Genomic DNA, 12,320 nt, shown 5'->3' on the forward strand with positions numbered 1-12,320 from the left:
AACCACCAAGCCGCTTTCTGTTCTTGTGGTTTGGGTTTTCCCATTCTAGGATTCCATGTATAGTATGTGCTCTTTTGTGTTTGTCTCCTTTTGGTCAGAAGAATGTTCTTGAGATCCTCCATTTGTTGTGCATATTAGTGCTTTATTCCTTTTACAGGAAATATTTTATCAGAGACCATCTGACTATCTAAATAAATCTCTTCGTAATCATATTTCTAAAGATTTGGTGAAGCTGTGGGACGGCTACTGTCTTTCATTTTAGGTGTTGTCCCTGCTTTTTTTCTAATCCTAAAAATATATGGTGTAGAAAAATCAAAATCACTTTTGCTGTTGTAGTATGATTAATATAGAATTGTATTCTTTATAGGTAATTATAAACACAAATTTTATATTAAAGACTTTTTTTAAAAAAGACTTCCAAGTTAGGTGATTCCAATTTGTTATTATAACTTAGACCTCAATTATTGAATGTACAGTTTAAAAAACTAACGCATCGAATAATGAAGGCACTTAAATCTCATTTTGAATCATGTATTCTACTAAGTAGATTAGCAGTTTTTATAAAACTGGGACATTGTCTTTCTGAATGAAAATATTAGATTATTTCTGAAATTTGAAAAAAGAAATTAGCGACTTGAATAGCCTTTCCTTACATAACTGTGGGAAGGAACTGTGGCAAGGAGGCTTACCTTTTTTTTTTTCTACATTTTTTTATTGAGTAATAGTTATTTTACAAGAAGGCTTACCTTTTTTGTTGTTCTGGTATTAATGCTTTGGTAGAGAAGTAGGTTATAGGGTGGTTTAGCTCTGCCTCACCTTTGCTGTCTGGTGACTGTCTTTGCACCTCCAGCCATGTGGTCTTCGGCACGTCACGGCACGTCACTCCCCTTCTCGGGATTTGCTTCCTTACCTGTTCAGTAGGGGTAGCAGTGTGCCCGCCCACTGCGCTTGCGGGCAAGAGTAAGTGAGCAGGAAACATAAGGCAGTGAGGCTAGCACCTGGCATATAGGAAGCACTGTAAGTGCTGCTGTTACAGTTTTCAGCCGGTAACCAAGTCTGGATTCTGCCCTGTAAAATACCTTCTAATCACTGTCGCTGCTTGAGTGCAGACCCAGACATCCCTTGTTTGGACCAAACCTCCTAAGTGATGGAGCAACGGCCTTTCTCTCCTTGTGGAGCCATTCTCCACGTGCCTTGAGCTCTCTGTGTGTACAGTGTGAAACTGACTGTCCAGGAAATCAGAAAAGTGGACTGTCGTGCGTTGTTTGGAATGTCTTCATGGAGGACGTTAAAGTCACTGGGATGTGAACTGGACTTGGAGGGATGTAGAGGGTATTGAGGGTCAGAAGGACCCGTGGCTGGGGTCCTTGAAGGCTGGAAACCTGGACTGTGAGAGACCCAGAGGAGTAAGGTCCCCGGCCAGTGAGGGCGGGAGGAGCCAGAGGGTAGTGCCTGTAGGGCCGGGGTGGGGGAGCTTTTAAAAGTAAAATGGGGATTTTTCTTCCAATAGCATTTTTTTTTTAAATAAAGCTGTGGGTAGACCAAGCAAAATACCTGACTTGAGAGGCCGTATGCAGCTCCAGTTCCCTGGGTTGGATGAAGGTAGTTGAAGAAGCCGCAGTGTAGTCTCACCACTAGCAGACTCACAGGGAGGCGGCAGCAGGTTCCTTTTCCCGCTCACCCCCGCACCACGCACACCCTGTGCCTGCATCTTCCGGCCAAGGGGAACGGGTGTGTCAGGGTGAGAAAGCTCTCACCTCGTTTTCTTTGCTTCCCTTGAACCCTGAAAGTTTCTAAAACCAGTAGAGGAGCTACAAGATTTTGTGCAGAACGTTCTTAAAGAGTTTTGAACCAGATGCTTTACAGGAGGCAGAGTGTTTGGAGAAGTTGAATGTGGAATAGCCTGGAAGCCAAAAACTTCATCACATCTTGTCACTCCCCTGCCCCGGACCCTGGAGTGGTGTCCCCCTGCTCTCCAGAGGCCGTCTGGTCTCTGTGCCTTGGCCGTCCAGGTTTGGCAGGTGCTGGTGGTGGCCGCCTCCGCGACCTCCCTGGCTCCCTCTGGCCTGGCCGCACTCTCCTCTCGTTCTCTGCTCTCTGGTCTCATCCACTCCCCCTGGACTCCAGGACCAGGTGAGTCCGTATCCTCTTACAGCCAGCTCTGTGCGCCCGGACCTCTTGGCACTGGACTGCCAGATGCTTGTCTGCTTGTTTGTTCCCAGTGACCACTGCTCCGAGGTAGGCGTCCTGTGCCAGGCTCTGGGTGCGGTGGCCAGTGAAATGGAACTGTCCCGGGTGTCTGAGACCTCACCTTGCCTCTAGTGGAGAGGCCGTTAACCAGGCCAACTTGGAAGTGCTTTGGAGAGCAGGTGCAGGGAGAGCGGAGAGTGCAGGAAGCAGGCTGAGGGGGACCGTGCTGGAGGGCCGTGGGGACAGGCTTCTGCTGGGTGGGGCAGCGGCCTAGAGTGCGAACCAGACTGGCTCCCTTAGATGATCCTCAGGCCTTGATACGGTCCCAGCCCCACCATCTGGGCCTAAAAGCAGAGGGTAGGAACTCTCTTTGCTCTTCTTGTCCATCCGCGCAGGAGCCCAAACAGGCGTCAGTAAGTTGTTGCCTTTAATATTAATAGTATATTTTCCTTGTTCTCCTCTAGTGATTGGCAGTGAAACCCTTACAACAAGGCAACCAACCCTCATGCCTGTAGGGAGAGCAGCCTCTCCAGCTGTACTCAAGGAGCTGGGGCGGGGGGCAGGGGTGGCACAGATGCGAGAGTCCACATTCGGCTTCCCCCAGTGGTAGGTAATGTCTTACTTAACTCTAGCGTGGTATTAGCACCAGGGATCAGCTTGGTACAGTGATGTTAGTTAGACTGTAGGCCTTATTCATAAGTCAGAAAATTTAAAACATAAGATTCAACAATCACACACTGCATTAGCTCGTGGAATGATGACACCGTCACACGTCACAGCCTCCAGATTAAGGTGATACAAAGAGAGCTTGAAATAGTGTCTGACTTTCCTGAACTCTCCATCAGTGTTAGCTACGATTATGGTGTGGAAGTGCTCATTAGCATAGAGCACAGCCCAGAGGAAGAGTTGAGTGTCCTGCTCCCGAAGCTCCTGCCATCCAGCATGGAAGGTCATCCTGGGCCAAAGGAAGAGTGTCAGAGGAAAGCACAGAAGGACCTTTAAGAGGCTCTGCAGCCAGGTCGAAACCAGAAACTCAAAATACCACTAAGGCTTCTTGTGTCAGGAAGCAGAGTCAGCCGTTCCTTTAGCCGGTGAGCCTGTTGAGGAGGGGGCCTGCATCAGCTTTGTTAACCATGTGTCTTCACCACCAGCCCAGCGCCAGCCCAGAGCACACCGGCACGCGGGAAGTGTTTGTGAGTGACTGAGCGATGGACTGAGTGCAGGTGGGATGCTTTGGCCAGTGACTGGGGGAGAGAGGGAAATTGACTCTCTTTAAATTTGAGGTGGGAATTAACGAGACCAATTAACAGTTAATAACTAACTTATTAACTTAAACTTACTGCATTAAATTTCCAGGTCAGTTGATTGATAGGTTTGGAGACTGTACTTCGCCAAGCAGGGAATTAAAGCGTTCTTATGTTTTCTGTTGCATCACAGGAAAGTCCTCCTAACCTCCTCCAAGCTTATCTTATCTCCTGGAAAGAGGAGCAGCCCGGGCCCCGTGCAGCCTGGCCTCCGGTTGGTTCCTGTCTTCCCCTTTCATTCTGTGTCTACCTAACCCTGCCTCCCTCCATCCCTCCCTCCCCAACCCAGCTCCTGCTACTTTTCTGCCCCCTGCTCTGCTCTGGACACAGTGGTCTCTGCCTGTCTGTTCTCTGAACACACCAAACTTACTCCTAACTCATCAAGGTCCTTTCCTGGCATAGTTTCCCCACATATCATCACACGATTCCCTTCCTGTTTCTAGAGAGGTCTTCCTTAAGCACTCTGTCTAAAATAGCACCCTCCTCCTTCTCCCGTCACTGTGTCCCCTTCTTGGACTTGATTTTCCCTCAGAGCGTCAGTAACTACCAAGCACTGTATGCCTTTGTTTGATTTTGTCTGTCTTCCTCACTGGAATGACACATTGTTAAGGCAAAAGTGATGCTTAAAACATTGCCTGGCCCATAGAAGGGACTCAGAGATATTTTAATGAAAGGATTCTTATATTGACCCAGAAATACCTACTTCAGATTGAGGAAATCCAGGCCCACAAAGAGGAAATGCTTTCTAATAGGTGACCTTGCTATTTTATTTGTTTCTAGCCCTCTTTTTTTCTAAAATAGGTTTAAGTTAGCTTACAAGAATCATATATTTATTCAAGTATTTAAGTGGCAACAAACATTTCATGTCTGCTGCCGAGCACTGTGAATGCAACATCGAGTAAGATGGACACTGTCTTCACTGCAGTCTGGCAGGGGTGGTACATCAAACACATAATTATACAAGTAATTATTTTAAAAGGTGATAAGAGCTCTGAAGGAAAAATAAGGGAGGGAAGAGGGTAGTTCTGTTTAGGCAAGCCATCCCACCACCACCTTCTCCTTCTCAAATCACTGATTTTCTGAAAACGTTCCACACCGTTTCCAGCCGTAGCCACTGCAATGGGGATTCCGACAGCCGGAGACAGGGAGGAAGGCCCTGGGGCTGGCCAGTGTCTGGATGGCGGTCCTCCTGATTAAGCTGAGGCCTGTTGTAGTGTGAAGGATACTAAAATAAACAGGAAAAAAGCTTTCCTCTACTAGGTAAAGGGGCCGAAATGAAAATAATGGGTTTGCTGAAAGTAACTAAATACGTGCATGGGTATTTTCCTTCTTTCCTCTTGTGCCAGCCCTGCTGAGGTCCCTTACAGTCACAGGCATCTCAGAAATTTTAACATACATGGTCTCCAACTTACACTCGTTGCAGATTTCCTGTGGGAATGACCATTCCTGCCTTAGGTGCTGTCTCCTGTTGACATTTCTATGGAAGTTTGGAGGTTTTAGGGCAGAGGTTCTTACATTATGTTCCAGCAGAATCTTTTCTTTTTCCCCCTCCCAGCTTTCTTGAGGTATAGTTGGCAAATAAAATGATAAGATATTTAAAGTGTATGTACGTTGTGATGGTTTGATACACCTATACGTTGTGGAAGGATTTCTGCCATCTAGTTAATGAACACATCCATCACCTTGCATGTTTATCTTTTTCTTTCTTTCTTTCTTTTTTTTTTTGGTGGGAATACTTAAGTTTTGCTCTCTTAGCAAATTGCAATTCTATAATCCTAGTGCTGTCAACCATAGTCACCATGGTTTACGTGAGAGCCTCAGACCCGATCGAGCAGAATCTTAACTGGAGACGCCGCAGTGGTATGGGCTTGGACTCTGGGGATTGACAGACAAAGGCTCAAATCCTGTCCCTGAGTAACTTGGACAACTTCCCCAAGCCTCGGTTTCTTCCTTTATATGGGGGGTGGGGGTGGGAGATGGGAGGAGGCAGCGACAGCTGCTGCCTCTTGGGCTCTTTGGAGTAAACTCATTCACAAACACAAGACATCCTTTTAAGTCTTCTTGTGCGTCCCACCTGGGAAGGGAGGAAAACTCCCGTTTCCGGCGCTGAAGGCCGTGTGCTGACAGGACCCGTCACTGCGGCCAGGGCTTGTTGACACTGCTTAGGTTATCCATCTGAAAATAATGACTGTATAGCCTAGGGTACCGGCTGCCAGTTTAACATCTTTTCCCCCTTTGGAAAAATTTATTCACTTTCAAAATTCCAGTATATAGATTAAAAATTTCTAAGCGGGGGCATTGTATTTAGAAGTGAGAAATTTGTGTGCTCAATTTATTCACCCTTTAGCTAATGAAAAATACCATACGACCATGTTCTGGGCAGTTTTGCTATTCCCATATGTTGGAAAGCATCTAAAGTGTGCTTGGTGATACTGTCAGGACCGAGGTGTGAATCGAGCTGGATTGAAGCATTTGTGCTTCTGAAGTGTGTGTGCGCTGTGGGCTTTGCCCGTCCAGGGAATGAACGCCAGTCCCTTGATGCCCACTTCTGTGCATTCCAACTCAAACTAGCAGAGAGTTGACCTTCATAGTGACTTGTTTGTTGCCGTGGGGTTTATTTCTCTCGAAGCAGCCTATTGATATTTTTTAAAAAACGAAACGCTGAGAGTATGAAAATTTAGATGATATTTTCTTGGCATAAAACAGTCTTAAAAACTACAAGAACTTCATTGTTGTGGGAAAATTAATCTTTTTAGCTTGGAGTTTTGCTTTTTGCCCATGTTGGTTTCTTTGAAAGTCCTTGAGAAATGTTTCCCTTTGCAGTGAAATAAAAAACATTCAGACTACAAAACCCATCATTCTTGGTGGTGTCATGATCTGCACATCAGTTCTTTAGAGTATATGTGGAGCCAGTTAATAGCCACTTGGTTTTCCTTTGATTTGAAAGTTATTTTTAAAATGACAGTCATGTTTTAAGGGTTGGCTCCATTCCCTTTCATACATAGCTAATAGTCTTATTTCTTAAGATTACAGTGAATATATGGCATATACTTTGGTTAGTAATTGTGTAAAATTCTCTATTTTTTAGAAACTTTGTGGTATTGTGGGGACTTAATTACTTGGTATGTGGTGTAAATTACTGTTTCCTGGAAAGGTCGCACTTCCATGGAGGGCCCAGAATAAGTTGTAGTGTTCTCACTTGGATGCTCAAGTCCCTGTCAAGAGGGTGTTGTTGCTGGAGAGATGAGGCCTGTTTGGGATGGGGTCTGGTTGACTGGCACGGCCTTTACAGCATGTGCTGAAAGTGTTCATTTTAGTGGGGAGTGTTTTTTTTTTTTTTTTTTTTTGAGTGTTCTAAAATGCTGATAGTAGCCTTTGACTTAAAAGTAAGCTTAAGCTATATTTTGTTGCCAGATTTTGTGGGAGTTTAAAACAATATGGTGCCCGAGATTTACATATTTTTAAAATGGCCACAGGTGGCGGGAACAAAATAGATTAACACAGACACGCTGGAAGGTTACAGCGGTTTCCTTTGGAGACTCAAAAACAAGCCTCAGAGCAACTCCTGAATTGCTTGACATCATCGTCTGAGTCTGACTTGCCAGCTTCGGGTTTCAGTTACAGTTTTGCATATTTGCTTATTGGACCAGAAAAAAGTTAAAACGTGAGCTGGGTTTTCTTCCCTTTGCTGTTATCCTTCTGTTTCTTAACTTGCAGAGCACAGCTGAGCCTGTGGCGGCCGCTGAGAGCCTGGCGGAGGTACCCGAACATGTGCTTCGAGGCCTTCCGGAGGAAGTGAGGCTTTTCCCATCTGCTGTTGACAAGACTCGCATTGGTGAGTACTGGGTCACAGGAGGGGACGGGAAGGGAGAGCAGGCTGCAGAGAGGCTTCCTTTGGGATTTCAGGTAAGGAGTTCACTGTAAAGGCAACAGACTTTGAAGGTTATGTTTTCCAGTTAAGAATCTGGGGTGGACATAGATTATAAAATTAAACCAGAAACACCTCCAGTCCCATCCAGCATCCTCCATGACTCAGCCTGAGCAGCCCCTTCCTCCGTGTCTCCCCAGCTCTTCCTCCTGCAGAATGTATCACTCCCTCCTCTCTGATTCACCCTGGTTTGAGTGTGATTATATTTATTTCATTATTTTGTATTTGTTTTCACATCTGTCCCTGTCACTGTGAGTTTCTTCATTTCTTATTTATCTGTATGTCTCTAGTACCTGATGCTTCATGGACCTCAGTAGATACTTGAATGAATTATGACCTGAGTGTATTTGAATGCTTCTAGCTGAAATTTCTTGTTGAATGCAGCCAAGCTTTTTTGTAATTGATCTTGCTTTTGTGTCCTAATCTTTAGAAAGAAGGCTAAGGAAGTAAATTATAAAATTTAATCAGAGTACAGTCTTGAAATATATCATGTTTACATCCTGTTTCCTTTTTTAAAGATGTATTTCTCATATTCTGGTTTATGTATATATGTATGTGAATAAATCTTTAATAAATACTTTTTCTAATTCTCATTGAAAATTATTCAGTGAGTAATTTGACCATTTATATTATATCGTTCATAAAAATGGTTGATTTATTTATCTCCACTAGTTGATTATTAGCTGTGATATCAAGTGGGATTCATGACAGACTACAGTAAGTGGAATTAATGCATCAGAGCTGGGCAGGACTGGCCAAGACCACAGCCTCCTTCTGTACAGAAGGAAACTGAGGCCAGAAGGTGGGGGGAACCTGTTGAAAGTGATGCTGTCAGTGGGAGTCACCTTGGCGCTGGTTCCCTGACTCCAGGGCATCTCCTGCTGCTTTACCCACTGCTTCTTCACCTTGTTTGTTTTCCTTGCGGTCAGCGTAGAGAAAGTAGAAATACCCCTGAGAGTGCCAGAGCGCAGCATAACTCTCGGTTGTCTGAAACTCTGAAAGGTGGAAATGTGGAGAGGAGAGGGTTTTCCACTTTGAGTAAACGAATTTCAAAAATATTTATTCATAAAACTGTATTTCTAACCCTTTTTAAAAGCAACTTATGTTCATTTGGGACAATTTGAAATCTGTAGAAAAGTAGCAAGAGGAGTTTAAAAATTATTTGTAGTTTTATTAGATTCTAATATCTTTTTCTTTTGATTGTGATTGTGCTGTCTGGGTAATTTTAATTAAAAATTAATAACAAACAAATATGAAATATTCTTTCATATTTATAAAACGATATAGGTTCTTTACAGGCTTTTAGGAAAATACAGCAGAATATAAATAAGAAAAATAAAAATCCCATTGAATGCTTGATTTAATTTGACTGCAGTTGATTTAACATTACCTTGCTTTTAGGCTCTCTAGTCTTTTAAATATTTTGTGGAACTGATTTGATTTTAATGCTTTAATCTTTAAATAACCATGTACATTATAACAATATTGATTTTATTTTCTAGGTGTCTGGGCCACTAAACCAATTTTAAAAGGCAAAAAGTTTGGGCCATTTGTTGGTGATAAGAAAAAGAGATCTCAGGTTAAGAATAATGTATACATGTGGGAGGTAAGGAATAATTCTGGTCCTTTGTTTATCAGATTCTATACGTTTGTAAAGAAATCATTCTATGCTTTCAGAATTTGACATGTTGAAATTGAAATAATCATCTTAATGTATTCTTTAAAAGTCAAGATTATTTTTATTAAAGAGAAAAATGTGTTTCCTTGGATACAGACTGCTGTTTACATGTGTATTTTGGAAGTGCTTGGCTGTCCTTAACAGTAAATGTCACGTCGACTTTTTACTTGCTTTGTTCAGGGTGCTCTGTTTTGCAGCCAAGACTTAGGTCTGCCACTTACTAGCTTGCAGACAGACACCGTAAAGGACACTCCAAGGTGGCGCAAATACCACACTGTAGGGTCTTCTCTGTATTTTACAAAGTAATCTATGTGTTGCTGGAACATTCAGAGTTGGATATATTTAGCACATGGTATATTTATATAGTGCTTTGAACTTTTAGGAAGGCTTTCGTTCTGTTCTTTTCACATTCTCATAACGATCCTGGAAGACGGGGAGCGTTCACACACTCCTGAGGGAAAGCCATCCAGGACAGAGGGAGACCGCTCCTCCCTGTGGGGTCCACGTGTTGAGTGTTGTCAGTGCAGAACCAGAACCCACGTCCCCTGTGTGACAGTGAGGTCGTTAAAACTGTTTCATTGGATTACCTGGGTTCAAATCCTGCCTTTGTGACTCTGGGCAGGGTACATAACCTCTGGGCCTTAAAAATGGAGAGAATGAAAAAAAAATAGTCTCATTAAGAAAAGCTATGAAGATAAAATACCTTGTTATGATCTCCTGACGTGCTGCACGTGAACTCGGCGTCTCCACTAAAGTTAGTCCTCATCACGTGATCTGGGGAGCTCCTCCCTGCCCTGTAGAAGGAACTCAGTGGTGTGACTCCTTTTTGAAACAAGTGAAGGTTTTCGATGGTGAGGAAAAGCATTCCTATCAGGATGTCTTAAATTCCATCTTAATTTACATCTGTTTCACGTGTAAACATATAAAAGCCTGAAAATAAAATGCGCCTGGGAAATGTATGGACACTGCATCAGGAAGTTCCCTGGCGTTTGTATATTTGAGGTGTGCTACGAGCAGTGTTTCTTACCTTGAAAATTCTGATGACTTCTCTCATTTTGAGAGTTTCTTTGAATCCCTTATAATAAACCTAGTGACAGTTAACCCAAGGAGACTTGGGAAATGAGGATTTACCACGGGAGTAATTATTCTATGCTTTTTAACAACTTTTGAGTTAAAAGAGGGCTGTTTGTGTAGAAAAACTGCCCAGCCCCCCCCAAATTCCTCAAGATGATGCCTGAACAATTAAAAATGTCTTGACCACAAAATTATATTCCAAAATAGACTGCGTTTTTAATTTTAGAAGTTTCCCAAGGGAAACCAACAAATTTGGTCTACAGGTTAGCATTCATCCTAGTGAGGATAATATCAGGGGATCAGAAAATTCTTACTCTAATTCTGTGTATATTAATGCTGGGACTGAACGAATGTCATTAATATTAAACCTAAGTTTATGGTTCTTGTTTTACTCAACATAACAATTTGATATCGTTGGGTATATTGTATAAATTATTAAGGATGCCTTTTGTAAATTAAGCTTCATTTGTACTGAAATTCATGCATAGTATGAATCCATGGGAGTTTGATGCAAATGGTAACTTGGAGCCATGACGTATTAGAGATTCTATTTTTACTATATACTTGTTAACATCCCATTGCTAATTTAAGAAACTTCTACTTATATACTGTCACAGTTTGTGAATCCTTATGACGTTGCCAGCTCTTTTAGTTAGGTTTAAAGATTTAGTTCTTGTTAAGGCTGGCTTTTCCTTCCTGCAACTAGAAAAAAAGTCTGGATGTCATTCAGATAGTTTGGACTATGAGGTATGTATTCCATACAGAAAACTTTAAACCTTTTGCTCTGTTAAAATAAAAGTAGATACATACATATGACATACACATGTAGAAGTATGTATTTGGCAAAGCATAGGAAGCATAAATTATAATGTTCATATTTCTTCTAAAGAAGATAATAAAAATCCAGGTAAAATTTAGTGTTTCCTCATTATCTGATTCCAATCTTGGTCCTGTCCTGGCATCAGAATGCTTCTTATTAATGTAACAGAAACTGCTTATCATTCAAATCTCCTCTTGGCATTTGTTCTTTCATTAAAGCCCCTTAAGGCCAGTTTATCTTCTAGCAGCCTGGTCTTTTGCCTCAACTAAAACTCCATTTTAAAGCTAATCTAAGACAAAGTGGTAGCTTGCTTTTCTTGAGCCCTTGAGTATCTAACGCAGTTTTAAGTCCTCTAAGCTGTCACAGAGGACATTCTAATAAATCAGAAATAACAAAGAGAAACAGTGGGGTATCCTCAGGGTGGAGGCACAAAACAGATTCTGGAAAGAGGAGAGCACTCTTTGATCAGTTCCTGGTGGGGACTGCTGGCCACCTTAATGCTGGACTTCATGTAATACTTCCCTTGTCACCCCCCCCCCCCGACACACACACTGAGCAATGGGCAGAATTCTGATACCACTTCTGATAAAACACTTTTACATTCACATCTGTGGGGCTTACATTGTTTCTGATGAACAAAACTTTTGAATTGTTTGCCTGTGAATTATTTTAATAAGACTTTTTTTTCATTCTTTATTTTTTAAGAGCAGTTTCAGGTTCACAGCAAAACTGAGCAGAAAGTACAGAGTTCTTATCTCCCCCTCACCTCCGCCCAGCCCTACACACACAGCTTCCCCCACTACCCACATCCCCACCGAAGTGGGACATCTGTTAAAACTGATGACCCTGCATTGACACCCAGGGTCCATGGTTTACATTAAGGTTCGCTCTCAGTGCTGTACCTTCTAATACGTCTTCTTTAGATTGTAAAAGTAATACATGCTCATTGCAAAATAGCATAAACACAGAAAACTATAAGCAAGAAGGTGAAAATCACCCATGAACATCTTGGTGAGCATTCTTTTAACTTTCTGCTTCTCACACACACACATCATCACCACATATAGATATTCACACAGTTGAGATCAAACAGTGTATGTATGCAGTTCTGTAACGTGCTTTTTTCTTTCAGTGTGTTGTAGACAGGTCCATGTCAAATACTTGTCTACATCATCGTTCTTACAGCTACCTGGAATTCCACTGTATCCTTCCAGTGTTCAACCAGTGGGCATTTAAGTAGCTTTAATTTTTTTCATGGTATTAACAGTTCTTCAAAGTATGAAACTTGCTGTATATACATATTGGCTGACTTGTCTGGTTATCTTC

The 12,320-nt window shown here is 42.4% G+C and overlaps 1 protein-coding gene across 5 annotated transcripts in view; it reads left to right on the top strand.

Annotated features, from left to right (window-relative positions):
• Nucleotides 1–12,320, top strand: part of PRDM2 (PR/SET domain 2) — a 109,141-nt gene that overhangs the window by 20,074 nt on the left and 76,747 nt on the right. For all 5 annotated transcript variants that reach the window (XM_032495229.1, XM_032495231.1, XM_032495234.1 and 2 more), the window contains 2 exons: nt 7,212–7,329; nt 8,925–9,028. In XM_032495229.1, the coding sequence (XP_032351120.1) occupies nt 7,212–7,329; nt 8,925–9,028 (222 nt within the window). The remainder of the gene's footprint in view (nt 1–7,211; nt 7,330–8,924; nt 9,029–12,320) is intronic.

Source organism: Camelus ferus, chromosome 13 (assembly GCF_009834535.1).
Source record: "Camelus ferus isolate YT-003-E chromosome 13, BCGSAC_Cfer_1.0, whole genome shotgun sequence".
Taxonomy (NCBI): Eukaryota; Metazoa; Chordata; class Mammalia; order Artiodactyla; family Camelidae; genus Camelus; species Camelus ferus.